The 27,161-nt window shown below is 40.1% G+C and overlaps 1 protein-coding gene across 1 annotated transcript in view; it reads left to right on the top strand.

Annotated features, from left to right (window-relative positions):
• NUP160 (nucleoporin 160) overlaps positions 1-25,976 on the top strand; it is a 51,552-nt gene extending 25,576 nt beyond the window's left edge. Inside the window, exons 21-36 of the mRNA XM_065882027.1 lie at positions 192-261; positions 846-944; positions 2,216-2,335; positions 13,368-13,463; positions 13,563-13,657; positions 13,752-13,848; positions 13,937-14,042; positions 18,201-18,361; positions 19,699-19,759; positions 20,534-20,644; positions 20,821-20,944; positions 21,916-22,017; positions 22,644-22,785; positions 24,432-24,557; positions 24,993-25,097; positions 25,558-25,976. Coding sequence (XP_065738099.1) covers positions 192-261; positions 846-944; positions 2,216-2,335; positions 13,368-13,463; positions 13,563-13,657; positions 13,752-13,848; positions 13,937-14,042; positions 18,201-18,361; positions 19,699-19,759; positions 20,534-20,644; positions 20,821-20,944; positions 21,916-22,017; positions 22,644-22,785; positions 24,432-24,557; positions 24,993-25,097; positions 25,558-25,647 — 1,705 coding nt within the window. The 3' untranslated portion in view covers positions 25,648-25,976. The remainder of the gene's footprint in view (positions 1-191; positions 262-845; positions 945-2,215; positions 2,336-13,367; positions 13,464-13,562; positions 13,658-13,751; positions 13,849-13,936; positions 14,043-18,200; positions 18,362-19,698; positions 19,760-20,533; positions 20,645-20,820; positions 20,945-21,915; positions 22,018-22,643; positions 22,786-24,431; positions 24,558-24,992; positions 25,098-25,557) is intronic.
• Positions 25,977-27,161: the final 1,185 nt, after the last annotated feature.

The following is a 27,161-nucleotide window of genomic DNA, read 5'->3' as shown; positions in this document are numbered from 1 at the left end:
CTTCCCGGACCAGGGCTCGAACCCATGTCCCCTGCACTGGCAGGCGGATTCTTAACCACTGCACCATCAGGGAAGCCCCTCTTTACCTTCTTTTTAAAAATTAAGCCATTTCATGGAGTTTGATGCCTAACATATATTGATATATTTAAGTCTTGCCAAATCAGTAAATAATCTCCTTAACCAATGACTAGATGGCCTAGCAATCCTGGTTGCCTCTTTCTAGAATGTTTGATGGGAAATTGTCAGTATGTACAATTGCAGGTGAGTACTATTGAACATTTCAGGACGATCATTCTTGTAAAGAATGGGATTTCTGGGACTTTTTTCTTTGTAAATGTTTCCTGCATTTTAATTGGGCTGATAGTAAGAACCACAATAATGTACACTCATTTACACTGAAACATACCCCAGAGAGATTTTCTTTACTTCCCTCTTGGCAATATCATTCCTAACAATTTTTTATAGAGTATTTTTTTGTTAGTTCTCTTTATTGGGTTCTCTTTATAGTAAGAAAACATACCATTGTCTTAATATAAATCCTTCACTGGAATCCAGTCAGTTGAACCAGTAAATACCAAAAGTTGGAAAATTGCTAGGATGGAAAGTGCATGTTTGTTTACATGTGTTAGTGTTGTTGCAGTCCTGTTTGCTTTCTTAAAGTGTCTAATAACCTAGTATAAGAATGGATTAATGGAATTCGGTTTTAATCTCCAGATGATTTCTGGAAATACAACTTTTGTGTTGATTGACCACTATCTTCTCTCCCTCTGTGAAGAACTTGGAAATGAGTATCTCCTTAAGGAATATTTATTCTCTAATCAGAAAGCATCTTTTATGCCTTTAAGGATTATATTCAACTGCTACATCCCTGGTGTCAAGTCAATGTTGGTTCCTGTCGATTTATGCTGGGACGGTGTTACCTGGTTACAGGAGAGGGACAGAAGGTAAACTGCATTCGAAAGACGAGCAAACCTTAGTGCAAGGAGAACACTTAGTTTCCATCTAAGTGAGGGAATGGGAGGCACAGAATCCTCCAGATAAAGATACAGAAAACTAATAGTGCCAACAAGGGGCATAATATACCTGTGGGGACCGTTTAGCTTCACATACTTTGCAAATTACTTAGGACACAGGAAAATATGAAGAAGAAAACATTAAAACCCTCCTGCCCCTGTGCAGGTATTTTTAGGGATGCGTTTTTGCAAATAAAATTTATTTCTCAATTACACTGTTTTTATTATATCTTTTTTTTTTTTTTGGCTGCATTGGGTCTTCGTTGCTGTGCATGGGCTTTCTCTAGTTGTGACGAGCGGGGGCTACTCTTCGTTGCAGTGCACAGGCTTCTCATTGCAGTGGCTTCTCCTGTTGCAGAGCAAGGGCTCTGAGCGCATAGGCTCAGTAGTTGTGGCTCACAGGCTCTAGAGCGCAGGCTCAGTAGTTGTGGCGCACGGGCTTAGTTGCTCTGCGGCATGTGGGATCTTCCCGGACCAGGGCTCGAACCCGTGTCCCCTGCATTGGCAGGTGGATTCTTAACCACTGCACCACCTGGGAAGTCCTATATCTTTTTTTTTAATGCTGGTTTTCTTCCCATTATGATAGTTTACATTTCTAATTTTTTCTTGATATCCTGTTATGGAGCTTTTCAAGCATAAAGAAAAGTTCAAAGACTTTCATATTAAACAATCATATACCCCCCACTCAAATTCTACAGTTGTTAACATGTTGCTACAGTTGGTGTATCACATTTATCCATCAATTTTCTTATTAAAGTTTACTTTTTAATTAACAGCATTTAAGTTAAAAAGTTAGATAAATTAGGGCTTCCCTGGTGGCGCAGTGGTTGAGAGTCTGCCTGCCAGTGCAGGGGACACAGGTTCGTGCCCTGGTCCGGGAAGATCCCACATGCCGCGGAGCAGCTGGCCCCATGAGCCATGGCCGCTGAGCCTGTGCATCCGGAGCCTGTGCTCCGCAACAGGAGAGGCCACAATAGTGAGGGGCCCGCATACCGAAAAAAAAAAAAGTTAGATAAATTAAAGAAAATATTAAATATTGCATCAGAGAGAATTTAGATATGACAGAAACTGCAAATGCAGTCAATGGTCTTAAATAATTTTATTTCTTTTTTGGTTTTCGTTGGTACAAGAAACCTTGACTTATAGCACCTAGAAGTGGAACAGTCTATCATAAGTCATTTTGTATTCTTCTATTTCTCCAGGCTCTGGAATGTTTCTGCCAGGCAGCATCTGAAGTGGGCAAAGAGGAATTCTTAGATCGCTTGATCCGTTCAGAGGATGGGGAGATTGTGTCCACCCCCAGGCTGCAGTATTATGATAAGGTATATTCTGTCATGGTTTGGTCCTTCTTACACCACTCTGTGTAAAAATGTAACAGGGCGGGGGGGCAGATAAATTAGGAGTTTGGGATTAACATATACACACTACTATACATAAAATAGGTAGACAACAAGGACCTACTGTATAGCACAAGGAACTATACTCAATATCTTATAATAACCTATAATGGAAAAGAATCTGAGAAAGAATATGAATATATACGTATAGATAAATATGTATAACTGAATCACTTCGCTGTACATTTGAAACTAACACAACATTGTAAATTAACTATACTTCAGTTTAAAAAAATGTATCTGAAATATATTAGTTTGGTATTTGGGGAGAAAAATAACATAAAAATTTAATCAGTCCCTGAATCTCCAAATGAAGAGAAAAATGAATTTGCCTAGAGAAATTAGAGAAACATATTTTTAAATTTGATACATGGTTTTTTTGTTTTTTCATTTTTTTTTATTTGGTTGCACTGGGTCTTAGTTGCAGCAGGAGGGCTCCTTAGTTGCGGCATGCATGTGGGATCTAGTTCCTTGACCAGGGATCAAACCCTGGCCCCCTGCATTGGGAGCACGGAGTCTTAACCACTGCGCCACCAAGGAAGTCCCTGATAAATGTTTTTAACTTAAATGAAATTCCCATCATGATATAATTTTGTTAGCTCTGTCATCATTAGAACTTTGTTACTTAGTATTCATCTTGCTGATATCTCAAAGAATTAACTTGTAATGCTGTATTTAGCCTTAGTTTGTGATTTAGCCCTGGGTACCCCTCCTGACCTTTTTTTCCTTCTACTCTTTCCTGTGGTCACTCACTCAGCTATAACAGTAGTGGCCTTCTTACTGTCTCATAAAAGCCAAGCACATACTCTGTTCCCTTCAGGACCTTTCTCCCTGCTGTTCCTCATCCTGGAATGGTCTTCCTCCAGGTAGTCAAGTTTCTAATGCCCTCATTTCATACAGGTCTCTGCTCCTGTGTCACCTCCTGAGAGTTCCTCCCTGCCTTGCCTACGAAGAAGCAGAGTAACTGTCGTGCACGTGCTCTCCTGCACACCTGCTCCTTCTCTCCCTTAGTGCAGAGTGAGGCACTGTGGGCAGTCTCCTTGCCCCGCTTTATTTTTCTTTATGACATTTAGCCATGCTTGATGTTGTATTTTAGACTCTATGTTATTTTTTTTCGCATCTTTATTGGAGTATAAGTGCTTTACAATGTTGTGTTAGTTTCTGCTGTACAAAGTGAATCAACTGTATGTATACATATATCCGCATATCCCCTCCCTCTTGAGCCTCCCTCCCACCCTCCCTATCCCATCTCTCTAGGTTGTCACAAAGCACTGAGCTGATCTCCCTGTGCTATGCAGCTTCCCACTAGCCATCCATTTTACATTTGGTAGTGTATATACGTCAGTGCTGCCCTCTGACTTCATCCCAGCTTCCCCCCGCCCCACCGGTGCCCTCAAGTCTGTTCTCTACATCTGCGTCTTTATTTCTGCCCTGCCGCTAGGTTCATCAGTACTGCTTTTTAAAATTCCATATATATGCATTAGCATATGGTATTTGTTTTTCTCTTTCTGAGTTAGTTCACTCTGTATGACAGATTTTTCGTCCATTCACCTCACTACAAATAACTCAATTTCGTTCCTTTTTATGGCTGAGTAATATTCCATTATATATATGTGCCACAGTCTTCTTTATGCAGTCATCTGTTGATGGACATTTAGGTTGTTTCCATATCCTGGCTATTGTAAACAGTGCTGCAATGAACACTGTGGTATGTGTCTCTTTTTGAATTATGGTTTTCTCAGGGTATATGCCCAGTAGTGGGACTGCTGGGTCATATGGTAGTTCTATTTTCAGTTTTTTAAGGAACCTCCATACTGTTCTCTATAGTGGTTGTATCAGTTTACATTCCCACCAACAGTAGGAGGGTTCCCTTTTCTCCACACCCTCTCTAGCATTTATTGTTTGTAGATGTTTTGATGATGGCCATTCTGACTGGTGTGAGGTGATACCTCATTGTAGTTTTGATTTGCATTTCTCTAATGATTAGTGTTGTTGAGCATCTCTTCATGCGTTTGTTAGCCATCTGTATGTCTTCTTTGGAGAAATGTCTATTTAGGTCTTCCGCCCATTTTTGGACTGGGTTGTTTGTTTTTTTGACATTGACCTGCATGAGCTGCTTGTATATCTTGGAGATTAATCCTTTGTCAGTTGCTTCGTTTGCAAATAATTTCTCCCATTCTGAGGGTTGTCTTTTTGTCTTGTTTATGGTTTCCTTTGCTGTGCAGAAGCTTTTAAGTTTCGTTAGGTCCCGTTTATTTTTGTTTTTATTTCCATTACTGTAGGAGGTGGGTCAAAAAGGATCTTGCTGTGATTTACATCATGGAGTGTTCTGCCTATGTTTTCCTCTAAGAGTTTTATAGTATCTGACCTTACATTTAGGTCTTTAATCCATTTTGAGTTTATTTTTGTGTATGGTGTTAGGGAGTGTTCTTTTTTTGTTGTTGTTGTTGTTTTTGGCTGCATTGGGTCTTCGTTGCTGCACACAGGCTTTCTCTAGTTGTGGTGAGCGGAGGCTACTCTTCCTTGTGGTTTGAGGGCTTCTCATTATGGTGGCTTCTCCTGTTGCAGACCGCGGGCTTCAGTAGCTGTGGCACACAGGCTCAGTAGTTGTGGCTCATGGTCTCTAGAGCACAGGCCCAGTAGTTGTGGCGCATGGGCTTAGTTGCTCCATGGCACGTGGGATCTTCCCAGACCAGGAATTGAACCCATGTCCCCTGCACTGGCAGGCAGATTCTTAACCACTGCGCCACCAGGGAAGTCCAGGAGTGTTCTAATTTCATTCTTTTACATTAGCTGTCCATTTTTCCCAGCACCACTTATTGAAGAGGCTGTCTTTTCTCCATTTTCTATTCTTGCCTCCTTTATCAAAGATAAGGTGACCATATGTGTGTGGACTTTCTATCTTGTTGCATTGATTGATATTTCTGTATTTGTGTCAGTACCATACTGTCTTGATTACTGTAGCTTTGTAGTATAGTCTGAAGTCAGGGAGCCTGATTTCTCCAGCTCTGTTTTTCTTTCTCAAAGATTGCTTTGGCTATTTAGGATCTTTTGTGTTTCCTTACAAATTGTAAGATTTCTTGTTCTAGTTCTGTGAAAAATGCCATTGGTAATTTGATAGGGATTGCATTGAACCTGTAGATTGCTTTGAGTAGTATAGTCATTTTCACAATATTGATTCTTCCAATCCAGGAGCATGGTATGTCTCTCCATCTGTTTATGTTATCTTTGATTTCTTTCATCAGTGTTTTATAGTTTTCTGAGTACAGGTCTTTTGCCTCCTTAGGTATGTTTATTCCTAGGTATTTTATTCTTTTTGTTGTGATGGTAAAATGGGATTGTTTCCTTAATTTCTCTTTCTGATCTTATGTTGTTAGTGTACAGGAATGCAAGAGATTTCTGTGCATTAATTTTGTTTCCTGCAACCTTACCAAATTCATTGATTAGTTCTAGTAGTTTTCTGGTGGCATCTTTAGGATGTTCTATGTATAGTATCATGTCATCTGCAAACGTTGACAGTTTTACTTCTTCTTTTCCAATTTGTATTCCTTTTATTTCTTTTTCCTCTCTGATTGCTATGGCTAGGACGTCTAATACTATGTTGAATAATAGTGGCGAGAGTGGACGTCCTTGTCTTGTTCCTGATCTTAGAGGAAATGCCTTCAGTTTTTCACCATTGAGAATGATGTTTGCTGTGGGTTTGTTGTATATGGCTTTTATTCTGTTGAGATAGGTTCCTCTGCACCCACTTTCTGGAGAGTTTTCATCATAAATGGGTGTTGGATTTTGTTAAAAGCTTTTTCTGCATCTATTAAGATGATCATATGGTTTTTGTTCTTCAGTTTGTTAATGTGGTGTATCACATTGATTGTTTTACATATATTGAAGAATCCTTGCATCTCTGGGAAAAATCCCACTTGATCATGGTATATGATCCTTTTAATGTGTTGCTGGATTCTGTTTGCTAGTATTTTGTTGAGGATTTTTGCATCTGTGTTCATCAGTGATATTGGTCTATAATTTTCTTTTTTTGTGATATCTTTGTCTGGTTTTGGTATCAGGGTGATGGTGGCCTCGTAGAACAAGTTTGGGAGTCTTCCTCCCTCCACAATTTTTTGGAAGAGTTTGAGAAGGATAGGTGTTAATTCTTCTCTAAATGTTTGATAGAATTCACCTATGAAGCCATCTGTCCTGGACTTCTCTTTGTTGGAAGATTTTTAGTTACAGTTTCAATTTCACTACCTGTGATTGGTCTGTTTATATTTTCTAATTCTTTCTGGTTCTATCTTGGAAGGTTTTACTCTTCCAAGAATTTGTCCATTTCTTTCAGGTTATCCATTTTATTGGCTTATAGTTGGTTGTAGTAGTCTCTTACCATCTTTTGTATTTCTGTGGTATCAGTTGTAACCTCTCCCTTTTCATTTCTAATTTTATTGATCTGCGTCCTCTCCTGTTTTTACTTGATGGTCTGGCTAAAGGTTTATCAATTTTGTTTATCTTCTCAAAGAACCAGCTTTTAGTTTTATTGATCTCTGCTATTGTTTTCTTTGTTTTTATTTCTGCTCTGATCTTTATGATTTCTTTCCTTCTACTAATTTTGGGCTTCCTTTGTTCTTTTTCTGGTTGCTTTAGGTGTAAGTTTAGATGTTTATTTGAGATTTTTCTTGTTTCCTGAGGTGACCTTGAATTGCTATGAACTTCCCTCTTAGAACTGCTTTTGCTGCGTCCCATAGGTTTTGGATTGTTGTGTTTTCGTTTTCATTTGTTTCTAGATATTTTTTGATTTCTCATTTTATTTCTTCAGTGATCTCTTGGTTATTTAGCAGCGCACTGTTTAGCCTCCATGTGTTTGTGTTTTTTACTGTTTATTTTCCTGTAATTGATTTCTAATCTCATAGCGTTGTGGTCAGAAAAGATGCTTGATACAATTTCATTTTTCTTAAATTTTCCAAGATTTGATTTGTGACCCAAAATGTGATCTATTCTGGAGAACGTTCCGTGTGCACTTGATAAGAAAGTGTATTCTTCTGCTTTCGGGTGGAATGTCCTAAAAATAGCAATTAAGTCTATCTTGTCTGTTGTGTCATTTAAAGCTTGTGTTTCCTTATTTATTTTCTGTTTGGATGATCTTTCTATTGGTGTAAGTGGGGTGTTAAAGTCCACCACTATTCTTGTGTTACTATCGATTTCTCCTTTTATGGCCTTATGTACTGAGGTGCTCCTATGTTGGGTGCATAAATATTTATAATTGTTGTGTTTTCTTCTTGGATGAATCCCTTGATAATTATGTAGTGTCCCTCCTTATCTCTTATAACAGTCTTTATTTTAAAGTCTATTTTATCTGATGTGAGTATTGCTACTCCAGCTTTCTTTTGATTTCCATTCGCATGGAATATCTTTTTCCATCCCTTCACTTTCAGTCTGTACGTGTCCCTAGGTCTGAAGTGGGTCTCTTGTAGACAGCATATGTAAGTATCTTGTTTTTATATCCATTCAGCCAGTCTGTGTCTTTTGGTTGGACCATTTAATCCATTTACATTCAAGGTGATTATTGATATGTATGTTCCTATTACCATTTTCTTAATTGATTTGGGTTTGTTTTTGTGCGTCTTTTTCTTCTCCTGTGTTTCCTTCTTAGAAAAGGTCTGTTAGCATTTGTTGTAGAGCTAGTTTGGTGGTGCTGAATCCTGTTAGCTTTTGCTTGTCTGTAAAGCTTTTGATTTCTCCATCGAATCTGAATGAGATCCTTGCTGGGTAGAGTAATCTTGCAGGTTTTTCCCTTTCATCAGTTTAAATATGTCCTGCCACTCCCTTCTGGCTTGCAGAATTTCTGCTGAAAGATCAGCTGTTAATATTATGAGGATTCCCTTGTATGTTATTTGTTGCTTTTCCCTGCTGCTTTTAACATTTTTCTTTGTATTTAATTTTTGATAGTTTGATTAATATGTATCTTGGAGTGTTTCTATTTGGGTTTATCCTGTATGGGATTCTCTGTGCTTCCTGGACTTGATTGACTATTTCCTTTCCCATGTTAGGGAAGTTTTCAACTATAATCTCTTCAAATATTTTCTCAGACCCTTTCTTTTCCTCTTATTCTTCTGGGACCCCTATAATTCGAATGTTGGTGCATTTAAGGTTGTCCCAGAGGTCTCCGAGACCGTCCTTAGTTCTTTTCATTCTTTTTTCTTCTGCTCCCTGGCAGTTATTTCCACCGTTTTATCTTCCAGCTCTCTTATCTGTTCTTCTGCCTTAGTTATTCTGCTATTGATTCCTTCTAGAGTATTTTTAATTTCAGTTATTGTGTTGTTCATCACTGTTTGTTTGCTCTTTAGTTCTTCTAGATCCTTGTTGAATGTTTCTTGTATTTTCTCCATTCTGTTTCTGAGATTTTGGATCATCTTTACTATCATCACTCTGAATTCTTTTTCAGGTAGGTTGCCTATTTCATCTTCATTTATTTGGTCTTGTAGGTTTTTACCTTGTTCCTTTGTCTGTAACTTTTTTTTTTTTTCACTTCTTTTTTTTTTTTTTCTTTTTTTGATGGGTGAGGCTGTATTCCTGTCTTACTGGTTGTTTGGCCTGAGGCATCCAGCACTGGAGTTTGCAGGCAGTTGGGAGGAGCCAAGTCTTGGTACCGAGATGAGACCTCCAGGAGGCCTCACTCTGATTAATATTCCCTGGGGTCTGAGGTTCTCTGTTAGTCCAGCAGTTTGGACTCAGAGCTCCCACTATAGGAGCTTGGGCCCGACCTCCAGCCTGGGAACCAAGATCCCACAAGCCATGTGGTGTGGCAAAAAAAAAAAAGGAGCAATACAATAACAAAGAATAAAAAACAAAATAAAATTAGAAAGATAAAAAATATATTAGGAAAAATAAAAATATAATTGAAACAACTGCAACAAGGTAAAATAAAACCACAACAGAAAAAAGGGTGGTGGTGGTGGGGGGAACAAGCCAAAAGGAGCAGAACAATAACAAAATATAAAGAATAAAAGTAGAAAAATAAAAGATTTATTAGAAAAAAATATAAATGAATCAACAAGGTAAAACAGAACCCCAATCTAAAAGAGCAAAAAAGAAGAAAAAAAAAAAAAAAAACCTTGGCTATGGGGGCAGAGTTTAGGTGGGGACGGAACTTAGGCAGCGGCAGAGTTTAGGCTGGGGCAGGACCTAGGCGGGTGGGGGGTGACATCTGAGCATGGGGCAGGGCATAGACTTAGGACCCACACAGCTGGAAAAGGCCTTGGGGGTGAGGCCTAGCCAGGGTGACATTTAATTGTAGGGTGGGGCCTCTGCTTAGGACTTGCGTGGAAGGGGAGTGGCAGCACCTCCCAAGGAGGACCTCTGGAATGTGGGGTTCAGGAGTTTGGAGTAAGGCCTTGGGTGTGGGTGTGTTGGTGGGGTTTAGGCCTGGCATGTTGGAGGGGGTCTCAGAGGAGGTCTCCAAGTGTAGAGGTGTGACCCTGGGTGGGGGTGTAGGGGTGGGGCTTGGGCTCTGCGCTTTAGGAGGGAGGCTCCCTGGGCAGAGTGTTGGGCCCCAGAGCCCAACAGGCTCTCCAGTGCCTAAGTGGACAGGGAAAGTGCTGGCTGCATTCCCTTCCATTCCTCTGTGCCCCCCCCCCACAGTCTCCCCCAGGGTCTCCCCCATCCCCTCTGGACCCCTAACCGTGGGTGGGTTCTGCTGGGTGTAGGAACTCCTCCCCTCCTCCAGCCGCCCCTCAGGGGTGCAGTCCCGTAGTTCCAGCCTTTATTTTTGCTCCCCCTTCCCTCCCTCCCACTCCGTCAGGACCCCGCGGCTGGAGGGGGCCTCGGTGGGCAGAGGATCAGGCCCAGATCTCAGCAGGCTCCCGGGGGCCCAAGTGGGCAGGGAAACCTGGCCACTCTCCCTTTTGATCCTCTGCCCTCCCACTGGTCCCCCAATTTCCCCCTTCGGGTGTGGGATCCTTCCCCCTCCCCCAGCCGCCCCTCAGGGGCACCAGTCCTGTCCCGCCTCCACTTCTCCCCCCTCACTCCCCCCCACTTCACATATCCTACTTGGTCGCTGGGGGTTCCTGCCATCCCCTTAGGTGTCCATGGTTCCCCCCAACAGGTTCCTGTAGGTGCCCTAGTTGTGAGGAGACACGAATTCCGCGTCCTCCTCGTCCACCATCTTGACTCCACCCCTAGATTCTACGTTATTTGTTTATCTGGATTTCCTACCAAAAAGTAAATGCGACAGGAGCAGGCTTCACAGTTTGTTCATTGCTTGTTAAAGAGATAGATGAATTTATACAGAAGTAGATTTGTAACTCTTAATAACTGTCTGCCATTCTACTAATGAGAAAATTATTTTGAATTTTAAGTAAAGATTTTTAATCTGAGGCCAGATAGGTTTGAGGTATCAGTACATCCCCTGAAAATACGTGCAAAGCATTTTGTATTTTTTTCTGTGGAGACACTCCATAGTTTTCATCACTGGAAAAAAAAAACATAAAAAAATCACTGCTCCAGTGGACTCATTCACAGAACAAATAAATTAAGATATGCTGATGTTTAATATCAGGATTGACTCCAGTGCCCTTATTTGGTCCTTTCACCAGGTGGTCATTTGTCACTTAGTCTCGAGGTAGGCATCTGAGGGAAGAGTGAGTCACAGCGAGGGGCAGGGTTGCAGAGTGGCACTCTCACTCATCCACTTGATTTCAGTATGTTTGCCTGGTTAAGCTGATTTACACATTATATTGCTTAATTTTAATGAAAATCACCGAAAAAAAAAAAGAATGTGTATATATGTATAACTGAATCACTTTGCTGTACGGCAGTAATTAACACATTGTAAATCAACTATACTTCAATTAAATAAATAAATAAAATTTTAAAATAATGAAAATCACCTTCACAGTATGGACTTGGCTTTTAAAAACTCATGTGAAGGGACTTCCCTGGTGGTCCAGTGGTTAAGACTCCACACTGCCGATGCAGGGGGTGTGGGTTCGATCCCTGGTTGGGGAACTAAGATCCCACATCCCATGCATTGTGTGGCAAAAAAAAAAAAAAAAAAAAAAATTCCTGTGAAGCAGCCAGATTGAATATATTAACAAAGTACATACGAACAAATTAGGATAAGATAGGGCTGGCACTTCTACTTTTTTTTTTTTTACACCCCCACCCCGGCACTTCTACTTTTCATATAGGCTCTTCATCAACCGCACTGCAAGGTAAAAACAGTGACGGTCTATAATCAGGTCTGAGAATCAGCCAGAAACAATTGAACTTTTCAAGAATGCCACTTTAAAATCTAAGTGTACCTTGAATTAAAATGTCAACTGAAGATAGTAGGAAGCCATGCAAATAATCAAGGCATCCTGATCACCTATGGTGGAGTATAAATTGGTTACAGCCACTCTGGAAAACTTTTTACCTACTGGCTCCAATCTTTGACATGCCTTCTGACCCAGTAATTCCAATTCTAAATATATATGGAAAGATATACATGTTTACTAAAAGAGATATGTATGTATGTTCCAAGCAGCATGTCATAAATTCATGTACTAGAAACAATCCAACTATCCATTAACAGAATGGATCAATGGATTATGGTATATTCTTTCAATGGACTACAACACAGCAATGAAATGAATTGCTGAATGAAATAACATAGATCAGTCTTACAAACATGTTAAGCAAAAGCAGGCAGACAGGGCTTCCCTGGTGGCGCAGTGGTTAAGAATCCACCTGCCAATGCAGGAGACACGGGTTCAAGCCCTGGTCTGGGAAGATCCCACATGCCGTGGAGCAACTAAGCCCGTGCACCACAACTACAGAAGCCCGCGCACCCTAGAGCCCCTGCTCTGCAACAAGAGAAGCCACCACAGTGAGAAGCCTGCACACCACAATGAAGAGTAGCCCCCACTCGCGGCAACTAGAGAAAGCCCGCGTGCAGCAACAAAGACCCAACACAGCCAAAAGTAAATAAATAAATAAATTTATTTTTTTTTAAAAAGAAAAAAAAAAAAAAAAGAAAAAAAAAGTAGGCACACACACACAAAAGAATACTATAGATCCTGTTTCCATGAAATTAAAAACAAAACTAATAAAATTCAGTAGTGGCTGGAAGGAGTTATGCGGGGGCTTTGGAGTATTGGTATATTATAATTCTTAACTTGGCTGCTGGGAACATGGGTATGTTTACTTTGTGAACGTTCAGCCAGCTATGTACTTAGGATTTGTGTACGTTTCTAACTATGTTATACTTCATTAAGAAGTATAACCTTAAAAAAAAAAACAAAAAACTGTAAGCATCCAGAAGAAAAAGGTGTTTTTATACTGCTAATAAGGCAGAAAAAAGCAAATAATCAGTAAGTACTAATAACTACAAATAATAATTTTTAAACTACCTTTATCTTCAAGAAATTTCTATTTTGAAAGTGTTATACATACTTTTTAGAAATGTGTGTATATAGTATAAGTAAATGTCTGGGGAGTGTACTCAGACATTCTCAATAGGGTGGACAATCAAAAAAGTTTAAAGAGCACTATCCTATGTTGTATTAAAATGGGTTATGTCAGACATTAATGTATTCTCTTTAGTGTTTCTATAAGGCTATGATGCTAATTTACTAGGCTTTAAATTCATCTGTGACCTAAACAGTTAGTAGGAAAAGTTAGTAGGGAAATTATATTTGCTCATTCAACAAACATTTACTGAGAACCTATTATGTACTAAACACTGAGGATAGAGCTGTGCACAGAAAAGACCAATAAAGGGTTTTACAACAGGTGTCTTATTTAACAGTAGAATCTAAAGGAAAATCTCAAATATTAACCAAATAATCTTGTCCATCTTGTTGTCGGCACCTTTGATTTAATCTTTTTCTTACCTACTTATCTTTCTAATTGATTTTAAATCGTATTCCAATTTGAAGTGCACTATACCACGTTAATATTAATGGAAATTTCTTCTTCTGTTTCCCCTTAGGTTTTGCGTCTGCTCGATGTCGTTGGGTTGCCTGAACTGGTTATTCAGTTGGCTACATCAGCAATAACTGAAGCAGGTGATGACTGGAAAAGTCAGGTAAGGACTAACTGTAATCTAGTTATTGCCCTTGAGGTTTATCGTGGATGTGGTGTTTTAATTTCTATTGTTCTTCTTTTCCCTATGTTTGATACTTAGGCTACTTTAAGGACATGCATTTTCAAACATCATTTGGATTTAGGTCACAATAGCCACGCATATGAAGCCTTAACCCAAATTCCTGATTCCAGCAGGTAATCAATCTCACAGTCTTATTTAGAGGAGGCAATTTACCAGCCCTGTGTAATCCACTAAGAAAATTTACCCTCATATCACTTTTCCTTCTAGACAGTTAGATTGTTTACGGCAGCTGGTGGTAGTTCTTTGTGAACGCTCACAGCTACAGGATCTCGTAGAGTTTCCCTATGTGAATCTGCATAATGAGGTAATTTTATTGATCCACTGATGACTGGACACAGCTGTGGTGGTTGTCACGCTGGCTACTAACTTTGATATCTGATTGCCTCCTTTAGGTTGTGGGAATAATTGAATCACGTGCGAGAGCTGTGGACCTTATGACTTACAATTACTATGAGCTTCTGTATGCCTTCCACATCTATCGTCACAATTACCGGAAGGGTGAGCAGTTGAAGCATGCAGTCTTTGTGGAGGCAACCTTATCAGTTGTATCGTGTCTTACAAAAAATATTATCTGTTTGACTTAGTCATTTTTACCTTATTTTTACCATTGGACAAGTGTTCTCTACAGGCATTTGGGGAACTTATGTTTAAGTTCGAGGCTAGCTTCACCTTTTTGTGGATTACCTGTAAGCCCTAAAGATAGGCACTTCTCGTGAATTCCCTGGTGGTCCACTGGTTAGGACTCCCCGCTTTCACTGCCGAGGGCACGGTTTCAATCCCTGGTCAGGGAACTAAGATCCCCACAAGCCACTCAGCGTGGCCAAAAAAAAAGGCACTTCTCCCATTCTAGAACATTCTTGAGGCATTTCTAGTTAGATGGCATTCTATGTGTATCTTCCATCTAATTTTATTTTTTATTATTATTATTTATTTTTTTGGCTGCATTGGGTCTTCATTGCTGCCCACGGGCTTTCTCTAGTTGCGGTGAGCAGGGGCTACTCTTCATTGTGGTGTTCAGGCTTCTCACTGCGGTGACTTCTCTTGCTGCAGAGCATGGGCTCTAGGCATGTAGGCTTCATTAGTTGTGGCACACTGGCTCAGTAGTTGTGGCTCAAAGGCTCTAGAGTGCAGGCTCAGTAGTTGTGGTGTACTGGCTTAGTTGCTCTGCGGCATGTGGGATCTTACCGGACCAGGGCTTAAACCCGTGTCCCCTGCATTGGCAGGCGGATTCTTAACCACTGGACCACCAGGGAAGTCCATTCCATCTAATTTTAAAAGAAATGTTATTTCACTAAAGGCACCTTGAATTCTTGTGGCTGGTTTTTTTTTTGTTTTTTTTTTTTTTTGTGGCTGGTTTTAAGTTCCTGTACCATTTTGCTTTGGGCCTTTCTTTTCTCTTATTTTTGCTGATCCTTTTGAGAGTAAGTTGTGGACATCATGTCTCAGTACATAAATACTTGCATCTCAAGGACATTTCCTTATATAACCTCAATACAATTATCAAACTGAGAACATGTAACTGATTTTGTGAATTAAATGTAAATGTGGTGCTCTTATCTTGTGTGCTATTCACATTTAAATATGGCCAAACATAATGGTTTTTTTTTTTTTAAATTTATTTATTTTTGGCTGTGTTGGGTCCTCATTGCTGTGCGCGGGCTTTCTTTAGTTGTGACGAGCAGGGGCTACTCTTTGTTGCCGAGTGCGGGCCTCTCATTGTCGTGGCTTCTCTTGCTGCAGAGCACAGACTCTAGGCGTGCGGGGCTCCGTAGTTGTGGCTTGCAGGCTTCAGAGTGCAGGCTCAGTAGTTGTGGTGCATGGGGTTACTTGCTCCACGGCATCTGGGACCTTCCCGGGGCAGGGCCCAACCCCGTATCCCCTGCATTGGCAGCAGATTCTTAACCACTGCACCACCAGGGAAGACCAATGATTTTTTTTAATAGTACATTTCTCCCCTACCGTCCTCATCCCCTGATCTAGGATCACATCTTGCATTTAATTGTCCTCTTTAGTCTCCTTTAATCTGGAGCATTCTTTCAGCCTTACTTTGCCTTTGATGACGTTGATATATTTGAAGAAGAAAGGCCAGTCATTTTTGTAGAACGTTTCTAAATTTGGATTTGTATGATGACAATGAAGTCATTATCAGGTCAGCTAAAATAAAGGGATTACATATCTGTTTTAAGATCATATTTTACAAGATGACCATTGTGGTTACCCTTTGGAACCTCAAACATTTTTATACCATTTTCACTGAGTTTTTTATTAGGTTTCTTACTCATTTTCATTGGAAAGAGTGGATGGAAGTAATTCATAGGCATGTTCTTAATATTCCTAATGGTAAAATATGTTTACATAGTCCTTTTGTTTTTTTTTTTTTTAATAAATTTATTTATTTATTTTTGGCTGCGTTGGGTCTTCATTGCTGTGCAGGCTTTCTCTAGTTGTGGCGAGCAGGGGCTACTCTTCATTGCAGTGCATGGGCTTCTCATTGCAGTGGCTTCTCTTATTGCGGAGCACGGGCTCTAGGCGCATGGGTTTCAGTAGTTGTGTCACACAGGCTCAGTAGTTGTGGCTCATGGAATAAGTTGCTCTGTGGCATGTGGATCTTCCCAGACCAGGGCTCAAACACGTGTCCCCTGCATTGGCAGGCAGATTCTTAACCACTGCGCCACCAGGGAAGTCCTGCATATTCTTTGAGTAATGCAAGAAAGGAAAAACAGATGATTCAAGATGTATTACTGCTTTCACAATGACAACATCCATTACATCAACCTGATTAAGACCAGTTTAGCTAGATTAACGTTCAGGTCTTTCTGGAGCAAGGCTGTTTTTCTGACAAAATGTCTTACATATTGCAGGCACTCAAAATATTTGTTGGGATGAAAAATAGTTCGATTTGATTTGGAAACTGAAAGGGAATTTTTAAATCTATTTAGTTTCTGGAGTCCCATGCTGTCTCAGAACAATGTTTTTTCAATATTTCATTCAACCTATGTAACTAAAGCATTATAAAAATAAGAGTCTGGGGGCTTCCCTGGTGGTGCAGTGGTTGAGAGTCCACCTGCTGATGCAGGGGACACGGGTTCATGCCCCGGTCCGGGAAGATCCCACATGCCGCGGAACGGCTGGGCCCGTGAGCCATGGCCGCTGAGCCTGCACATCCGGAGCCTGTGCTTCGCAACGGGAGAGGCCACAACAGTGAGAGGCCCGCGTACAGCAAAAAAAAAAAAAAAAAAAATAAGAGTCTGGGACTTCCCTGGTGGAGCAGTGGTTAAGAATCCACCCACCAATGCAGGGGACACAGGTTCGAGCCCTGGTCTGGGAAGATCCCACATGCCACGGAGTGGCTAAGCCCATGCACCGCAACTACTGAGCCTTCGCTCTAGAGCCCATGAGCCACAACTACTGAGCCCACGTGCCACGACTGCTGAAGCCGGCACGCCTAGAGCCTGTGCTCCGCAACAAGAGAAACCACTGCAATGAGAAGCCCACGTACTGCAAAAAAGAGTAGCCCCCGCTTGCCACAACTAGAGAAAGCCTGCGCGCGGCAACAAAGACCAAACGTAGACAAAAATAAAAATAAATAAATTTATTAAAAAAATAAAATAAAATAAGAGTCTGTGATCTTGGGGGACTTCCCTGGTGGTCCAGTGGTTAAAACTCCACACTTCCAATACAGTGGGTGCAGGTTCAGTCCCCAGTCGGAGAACTAAGATTCCACATGCCACATGGCGTAGCCAAAAAAAAAAAAAAAATGAGTATGATTTGGACAGAGCACCCAAATCCTGGGTGGGGAATAGGTGACAATATGGCTGAGACTAGTTCTCTGTACTCTCTGGGAACGTAGTATCTAAACATCAAAAGTAACATTTTAGATGTTTGGGGGATTTTCTTTTTTTGGTGGTGGTGGTGGTGAAGTACATATACATAAACATTACTATCTTAACCATTCTTAAGTATTTAGTGGTGCTAAGTACCTTCACATTACTGCGTAACCAATCTCCAGAATTATTTTCATCTTGCAAAATGGAAACTATACTCCTTAAACAACAACTTCCCATTCCCTCCTCCCCCATCCCCTGGCAACCACCATTCTATTCTGTGTCTATAAATTTGGCTACCAGAATCATATAGTATTTGACTTTTGTGACAGACTTATTTCACTTAGCATAAACTCTTTAAGGTTCATCCATGTTGTAGCAAGTGTCAGAATTTATAATATTCCATTGTATGGATATATCACATTTTTCTGGAAACTTGGACGTTTCCATCTTTTGCCTGTTGTGAATAATACTGCTAGAAACAAGGATGTACAAATAATTCTGCAAGACTCTGCTTTCAGTTTGTTTGTTTGTTTTTGGGGGGGTGGTATATACCCAAAAGTGGAATTGATGAATTATAAGGTAATTCTATTTTTAATTTTTTGAAGAACTGCCGTACTGTTTTCCGTAGTGCCTATACCAGTTTACATTCCCTGCAGCAGTACACAAGGGTTCCAATTTTTCCACATTCTCACCAGCACATGATTTTTTGTGGTTTTAAGTTAAACTCAATTTTGTTTTAAATTTTAATGTTTGATAAGTGTGACAAACTCTCTGTGTATCTCTAAAGAGATACATTTTTGAAATTGTAATATCTATTATTGCCTCATAGCTGGCACAGTGATGTTTGAGTACGGAATGCGTCTTGGCAGAGAGGTTCGAACTCTCCGGGGACTTGAGAAGCAAGGCAACTGTTATCTGGCTGCTATTAATTGTTTACGCCTTATTCGCCCAGAATACGCATGGATTGTTCAGCCAGCATCTGGTGCAGTGGTATGAAAACTTTCCATCCTGGAATTGGGGGATCATTTAATTTATCTGGTTTGGTCCTTTGAAAACTATTACCTCATTTTGCTTCATTTCATTTAAAATTTCCACTGGGAGATTTGTGGACTTAATATATTTTTGTAGCAATTCATTTGTTATACGTTACTACCCCTTTAGTTTCCAAGTTCAGAATTATTGTAGGAATAAGTATTACAGAGGGGTTTTGGAGTTAGACAACCTAATTTCAGGCAAATTACTTAATCTTTTACTGTCCAGTTAGCCTCTTGGATAAAATAGGGATGATGATAATAATGTCTACCTTATAGGATTGTTTGGGTATTAAATGAGATAATTCATGTAGAGTGCTTAGAGCAGTGACAGTGCCTGGCCTGCAGAAAGTGCTCAGTAAGTGGTAGCTGCTTTTATTTCATTCATTTTTGTTAATTTAATCTATTGCTACTATTTTAGGGGAGGCGAACCGTGAGGTGTTTTTTTTTTTGTCATGCTGATGGGGTCATATACTCCCAGCTACTTGAATTGTATAGTTCCTGAATGTACTATGCTTTTTCCCAGGGTTATGGGTAGAGAATGTAACTCTGAAACCAAGGCAAGTCAGGTGGTTTATATGGAGATCAAATCTGTGTCCTTGGACTCAGTAATATATTTTAGCTAAGTGAGCCAAGTTGGCAAACAACTCCATTTCTTTGTCTAGTAGTTACAGTACTTTTGTGAGAAGAGCTGTGCTAGTTGAAATAAACGTAATTTACGTTGAGAGAATTTAAGCCTGAAAGCTCTAGATCATAGTTAATGGAAAAAGAAAAGGGTATATATTAAAAATGAGGGGCTTCCCCGGTGGCACAGTGGTTAAGAATCTGCCTGCCAATGCAGGGGACACGGGTTCGAGCCCTGGTCTGGAAAGATCCCACATACCGTGGAGCAACTGGGCCCATGAACCACAACTACTGAGCCTGCACATCTGGAGCCTGTGCTCCACAACAAGAGTGGCCCCCGCTTGCCGCAACTGGAAAAAGCCCTCGCACAGAAACAAAAACCCAACACAGCCAAAAATAAATAAATAAATTTTTTTTAATGAATAAAATAGAAAAAAGAATAAAAGTTCCCACACACAAAAAAAATGATATGAAAATAAAATGCTCATTTTTCAGGGACTTCCCCAGCGGTCCAGTGGTTAAGACTCCATGCTTCCACCACAGGGGCATGAGTTCAGTCCCTGGTCAGGGAACTAAGATCCCACATGCCACACGATGCAGCCAAAAAATAAAATTAATTTTTTAAAAAACCCCTAGTTTCTCACAGTTATATCTATTGTTTTGTCTTTTCAGTATGATCGCCCTGGAGCATCCCCTAAGAGGAATCATGATGGAGAATGCACAGCTGCCCCAAGTGAGTCAGGGATCTCATGCTGATTCTTTGCTGAAGAGCAATTATATTGTTATAGTAGTATTATTTATATTTATTTTTTGGATAGTAGTCGTAATACTGTGTATAATTGTATTGTAGTATATTGTATATGTGTGGTAGTTATATTATTAAAATATTGTAAAGTTCCTTCTTGGTAGTTTGTTTTCAATATTCTGCTAAAGGTTGTCTGGTAGCTCTTTGAAAACTTTGTATGCCTGTATGGGAAATGAAAATGCTTAAAAATGTGTGTGTGTGTGTGTGTGTGTGTGTGTGTGTGTGTGTGCGCGCGTTTGTTGTTTTTAAATCAGCTTAGTACCAGACTTTTTTTATCAGGCTCCTTTGGTATCACCATGGAGGCATGATTTCCTTCCTTAAAGAGCCTGGGCTCTAGAGTCAGGCACAGTTGGTTTTCATTCTGCCTCTCACTTTGAGCATGCTCCTTTCTTACTGATAGAGATAGCAGTGTTTCACAGTTGTAAGAGTTAATTGAAATTATTTGTGAAAGGCCTTGCAAGTGCCTCCTCATTTGTAGCTGTTGTCATTAGAGTCCTTTGATTTGACTCAGCTGTAGTGTGAGACTGGGATGTTACTTTATTTTTCAAGTTAGCTTTTATTGAACCCCTTGTTTTCTCCCCACCTTCATGAAATTAAAACTGAATGTTACTTAATTTTTAGTGGGAATTAACAGGTTGAGTTAGTCTAATAGGCACTTCCTTTGTACTTTGGGAATTGAAAATGTTTTTCTTTGGCTTATAGCAAATAGACAGATTGAAATCCTGGAACTAGAAGATCTGGAGAAAGAGTGTTCCTTGGCTCGCATTCGCCTCACTCTAGCTCAGCACGATCCCTCAGCAGTCGCGGTTGCAGGTAGGCATTCAACACCAACAGCACATTTTAGGGCCAGGCAGTGGACATAGTATACTAGATGGGTATTAAAGCATGTCATTGTTATTCTGAGGTATTCATCAAGGAAGCAGTCTTTGGGTTCAGTTCATTTCCATATGCCGTTGGGTGCACTAAGTAGCTCTTTTCCATTTCCGCAGGAAGTTCGTCAGCAGAGGAGATGGTCACTCTCTTGGTTCAGGCTGGCCTCTTTGACACTGCCATAGCACTCTGCCAGACTTTTAAGCTTCCCTTAATGCCAGTCTTTGAGGGACTTGCTTTCAAGTATGTATGCAATTGTCTTTCTGTAATCTTAATTTTGTAACGCAAAAATACTCTACTGTTGCTTAGTGTGAAGCAGTAGTCACACGAGCCGGTATCCTACAAGGCTGCTTTAAAGAACAGTTTTTGTGTAATACACACAATGATTTTTTTTTTTAATCTTGATTTGTAGCTTCTTTTGAGAAATCAGATCTGGCATTCCTGAGCCCACAGGGCCACATGACAGTAGATAACCTGGGTTAAATAGTGGTGTCCATTTAGATAAGGCATATGTTCTCTTCAATCCTTTAGGACATCTAGTGGCCCCTGCCAACATTGTTAAAAAGTACTTCTTATTAAAGTTACATTATACCTAAATATTAGTCAAGTTGTTTGTGAGTTAGAAATAAACCATCAGATTTTTTTTTTTTTGGCTGCGTTGGATTTTCCTTGCTGCATGCGGGCTTTCTCTCTCTAGTTGCAGCGAGCAGGGGCTACTCTTCGTTGCGGTGAGCAGGCTTCTCATTGTGGTAGCTTCTCTTGTTGCAGAGCATGGGCTCTTGCCGCACGGGCTTCAGTAGTTGTGGCACGTGGGCTCAGTAGTTGTGGCTTCCAGGCTCTAGAGCGCAGGCTCAGTAGTTGTGGCGCACGGGCTTAGTTGCTCCACGGCATGTGGGATCTTCCCGGACCAGGGCTCGAACCCATGTCCCCTGCATTGGCAGGCAGATTCTTAACCACTGCGCCACCAGGGAAGCCCACCATCAGAATTTTTCATCATCAATTTTCTCTTGTAAGTAGATAATCTCAACACTTATTAATGGCCTTGTGGGTCATCCAGTTGTGTGGCTGTGAGGAGAGGGAAGAGCCAGTACCCAGGGTGAATTTAGTAATAGACTAGAGCTAAAGTTGTCATCTCGTCTCCAGATTCAGTAGCAAAATAATGTGGTGCTTTTCAGCAAATTAATTTACTCTGTGTGGAACCATTTTCATTGCAGATGCATCAAATTGCAGTTTGGAGGAGAGGCAGCCCAAGCAGAAGCCTGGGCCTGGCTAGCAGCCAATCAGCTCTCATCAGTCATCACCACTAAGGAGTCTAGGTATAGCCCTAGTCTTCATCCAACCCTGCAAGGGCTTACCCTCCATATCCTTCCCCAGTGTCTACCTGAATGTACTTTAGTGTCTTCAAAATCCTTCTCTAACAACCCTAACCCTCAGTAAACTTCCCTTTCCTGAATTGCATATTTATAATTTGTATTATGCAGCTTAGCACTTTAGAATTATAGCATTTTACAGTCTTGAAGTCTTCTGACATTATTTTTCAAACCCTAAATTAACACCGGAATTACTATCAAAGTACAGATTACAAGATATCACCCTAATCTTCTAAATCAGAACTACTGCATGATTCTAATGCTGGATCAGGTTTGGAAATAGTGGTCTGAGCCAATTTCCTTGTTTTAGAAATCTGGAACAAACAAGTAAAGTGAATTGTTTAGTTGAGTTAATATGTGGTTATTGGGAAATACAAGAATCCAAGTCATCTAGTTTCTAGTACCACCCCTAAGTCACATTGGCCCTAATAATGTTAGTTGTCATTTAGCTGTATCATCAGTTCTGTTGTGAGTGTCTATAAAGATTTTTTCCATGTAAATACATGTTTTGAATGGTACTATAATTATCTATTAAGAATCTGGAACTCAAAGTCCTTTCTCCTTTTATCAAGTGCTACAGATGAAGCATGGAGGCTATTATCAACTTACCTGGAAAAGTACAAAGTCCAGAATAACTTATATCACCACTGTGTAATCAACAAGCTCTTGTCTCATGGAGTGCCTCTGCCTAACTGGCTTATAAACAGTTATAAGGTAAGTGGTATCTTGACTTGTAGAGAGTGAGAACCTGGTCTTTATCATCCTGAATAACTTCATGAGATGATTAAAAAGGAAAAGATAGAGTGACAATTTATGGAAATATACCGACTTATATACTTACAGCTTCTCAGTCTTAGCTAAAAACAGTTTACTTCAGTCCTGTGAAGTACTGGGTGTTTAGATTTAAAGTTCTCCGTGTTGGTGATTAAGTTAATGCATGCTTGTGTGCTCACTGAACAATGAGTATGTATTTAGAACTATGAGTATATATGGAACACAGCATTCACTATTCATTACTCAAAAGATTCACAGGAGTGAGTGGAATTCTTTTCAGTCTACTGTTGTAGTTTATCTTATGACGGGGCCGAAAGCAAGCCCGTCACACGAGATGAACTGTGCCGAAGCACAGCAGTAGAGGGCTGCCGCTCGCTCAGGCGAAACAGCGCCGTCTGTCCTGCTGTGGTAGCTTTTATTAAAGCATTATCTAGGTTTACATTTTAAGACTTATTTTCTTAACATTCCAGAAATGCCAAAGCAGCAACATATGTTTCTATTGATTATACAAGCAATAAGGGCTTTCTTGAAAACGTGCCGCGCTTCGTCCTTGAGCGCAAAAGCAGCACAAGGTTCCCGCCATTATTCTGATTATACTGAAGCAGCACAAGGACATTTCCTTGCGTTCCCACCACTCTGATTATACGGAGGACATCTCATGGATCAGTGCCCAAAGCACTCAATGCTTCTTCGCAGGCCCCCGGTTTGCCGGGAGGGCGGCTCATGGGCCACGTCTCCTTTCCATGTCCTCAGTTATTCCACTACATTCTACAACAGTGTTTCAGTTTCTGTCAAAATTGGGTCCTTGGGCCACCTGCATTAAATTATTTTGATGGTGGGCTTCTTCAAAATATAGATTCCTGGGCTCCATCCCAGACTTACAGAATCAAATTACCTTGGAGTTGGGATCCAGGATCTATATTTTAACAAGGTCATGGTTTGATTTGATGCATGCTGTTTGAGAACTACTGTACCTGAAATACACTGGGCACAATAGGAAAAGAGAATATAAAGCTTAAGAAAGTTAACCTATTTTTTTAAGTTAGAAAGTAGAGAAAGCAGCTAAGATGGTAAAAGTTAAGACTGTGATCAAATCAGAATATAGAAAGCATAATTGACATAATTAGGAGAGGCCTTCCAAACTGAGGCTGTATCACTTTTCTCTCACCCTGAGTTAAATACAAATGTAATTCAAGCATTTAAAGTTGATGATTCTTTTAACTTCTTTCTCATTTGTCATTCGTATGTTTCTGAGAATTAATGTGACTATGTTATCTCTGGTATTCAGCATTTCTGGGAAGGTTTGTTGACTTACTACTGTGGAAACGAATTAGGAAAGAATTAAAATGTGTCTTAGATCACAGAACAGGTGAGGAAGGGCACTTAACAGAAAGGGCCTCACAAGGTGCTCAGAGGTAACTGGGCTCTTGGGAATCTGACCCTCATCCCAAGATAAGTAAACCAAGGTGTTTGTTTATTTATAATGAAAAGTATAAATGCCAGGGAATCAGACACTCAACATCCTTTGGTCCATGCCCAGGTAAGATGGAAATTGGTAAATGTTCTTAATCACTAACTTTTTACAGAAGGTTGATGCTGCTGAGTTGCTCCGTCTCTACTTAAACTATGACCTTTTAGAAGAAGCTGTGGATTTGGTTTCAGAATATGTGGATGCTGTATTGGGAAAAGGACATCAGTACTTTGGAATTGAGGTAGCCTTGTGTCCACGTTTCCTTTTAATTCTGTATTATCACACTTTACTTTTCCAAAGTTTTTTCAGATAATTTACATCTAAATTTCAGACTGGAAATAGTATCGTTCATTGACAATTTAGAGAAGAGTTTTGTTGAGTGTGTTTATCCCTAATCAGCCTTAGCCCTACTTTAAGATAAAAGATGATATGAATTTAAAAATACATTTGATTTAACTAAGAAAAGGACCAGTTCCCCAGTTGAAAAGAGATGCGGGGTTCCAGTCCTGTACCGTGTGCACACGTGTGTGTGCACAGATGCGTGCATACACACACAATTTCTTGTTGTGAAAACAAGTAAAGCATTTCATGTTATCGAATCCTGTGGAAGTAGCTACCCAGAAGAAATGGTCCGCTTTTCAGATTTTCTTCAAATAATAGGTATTTTTCTTTCCAGTTTCCACTGTCTGCAACAGCTCCAATGGTGTGGCTCCCATACTCTTCCATTGATCAGCTTCTCCAGGCTCTGGGAGAGAACAGTGCCAACAGTCACAACATTGCAGTGAGTAAATCCTCTCCTGCGGCATTTTATATAAGCCCTTGCATTAGCAGTTACACCTTAAAGCTTGCTTTTCTGGTTCTCAAGGATTAAGGAGAGGGCAGAAGCCATTTATTGCCCTTCACATGCTGCCCAATCCCTTTATGAGATGATTAGTTAAATCAGATATAACCTCTCTGGTTCTGGGAAGAGAGCTAATAAAGCTTTTATTAAAAATACTGGTATGATTTGCATATTTAGAAGTTCGTCAGGGAAACAGGGTTGGAGTATTGTATATAGCAGAGAAGTCCAGTTATATCAGTGGAGTCACAGAGCAGACTCCTATACCGAATGGTGGTTAAATGAAGCCCAGTGGCTAACAACTTTATTAGGGGAATCTGGTTGCTGAAGTCAGTGATCGATAACTTCAGTCTTTTTCAGTCCTTGACCTATTCTCCAGTGGTTCCCTTCTTTTCTCCTACAGCTGTCCCAGAAAATACTTGACAAATTGGAGGACTACCAGCAAAAAGTTGATAAGGCAACACGGGATTTATTATATCGTCGGAACTTGTGATCTGGATGGTTGCCCAGCCTTTGTAACTGCTTGGTGCCTCTTAGGGCTTAAGACTTTACCCAACAGGAAACCTGTACTCCAGGCCGGTTTTTATACCTGTAAGTGATGTGTACAACAGTCAAGTCTGCATTCTGCACAAGAAAGAAGGGCAGATGAGTCACAGGACCTGTGCTTGCTGGTGGTGCTAACACACAGTTTCTGGTTTTCAACCTTGGTCTCAGACAGCTGCTTTTGTATATGATTCACAAGCTTTTTTAGAGTTTATATTTTTTTAAACTACCGAAGACATTCTTTATCTGAAAATTAAAACTCACCTACACTTTCCAAAACAGCTGATGGTTGTTGGTTCGTTGTAGCTGACCACCAAAAGCAGTCACCGCAAATCCTTTCATTCTTCCCTATCACTTTTTGTATTTCAGTGGAATTATTTTGGTCCAGAACTGACATGTATTTTCTGTATTGCAAACAGAGGCTAATGATTTTACATACCCTTTTCATTATTTATTGTGGAGTTTTTTTATGATCTCCAATAAAGTATTAAGTAATTTGCCTAGATTAAGCCTAAAGTGATGACCAGCTGTTAAGGAAGATATCTTTTTTTTTTTTTTAAGGAAGATATCTTGAATCTGGTTCTGAGGCTAAAGTGGAATAAACTCTTAGCTAAGAAAAAATTGAAAATTTATCATCTGTAAAAGTAATACATTTTCAAAGTAAATTCCATTAACCTCTATGATTTATGATAATCAAGCTGGACTTGATCATACAGGCAGTCTAATAACGTACTGGACCAAAATATAAACTTTCCTCTTCAGATTCAGAGGCATTCATGGCCACAAATTCGGGGGGACGTGAAAAAATAAACTCTTGAATTTTATTCTGTATATTAAAATTTATCTTTTAAGGAAACCATCTGTATAGTACTTGCTTATATGCCCTTTGATCTTTCTTGAGTTGTTCATAAGCATTTAATTTTTATGTCAATACCATATTTACATTATATATTTTAAACAACAGTGTGAGTTTCCCTGTGGTACTATTATTGGTAGATATTGCGGCATGTGACTCTTTCTTCACATTATCTCTGCCACGATCAATGTGAAGTGTTTGATGCAATTAGGGGCCACAAGATGTCTTGCCTTTCCAGCTCCATAAACTTGTGGCTTACAACTGTAGCGAGAAATATATTTTGACCTGTATACATATATATAACCAAGAGAAAACTTTCACAAAATATGTATCCTCACTTGATATATTTTCATGAGTGACTAATGGATGATAACCTACAGCCTGAAAATGTCAAACCCTCTTGTAGCCATTTCTGAAAGATAAGAAGTAGCTCAAGACTGGCCCTGTTGCAGAAAGCTGTTCATTTGCATTGTTGATCAAAGCAGTGGTTTCCATGGTGGCAGTTCATAAGACACTGACCAGCTTTTCCTGTCCTCACTATTTTAGTTCAAGACCTAGAACTCATGCTGGAGCCAGCCCAGCTCTTCTGTCAATTTTCTTCCACCTTC

Source organism: Phocoena phocoena, chromosome 8, assembly GCF_963924675.1.
Source record: "Phocoena phocoena chromosome 8, mPhoPho1.1, whole genome shotgun sequence".
NCBI classification, from domain to species: Eukaryota; Metazoa; Chordata; class Mammalia; order Artiodactyla; family Phocoenidae; genus Phocoena; species Phocoena phocoena.
The sequence above is the reverse complement of the archived record's forward strand: the minus strand, read 5'-3'. Positions and strand labels throughout refer to the sequence as shown.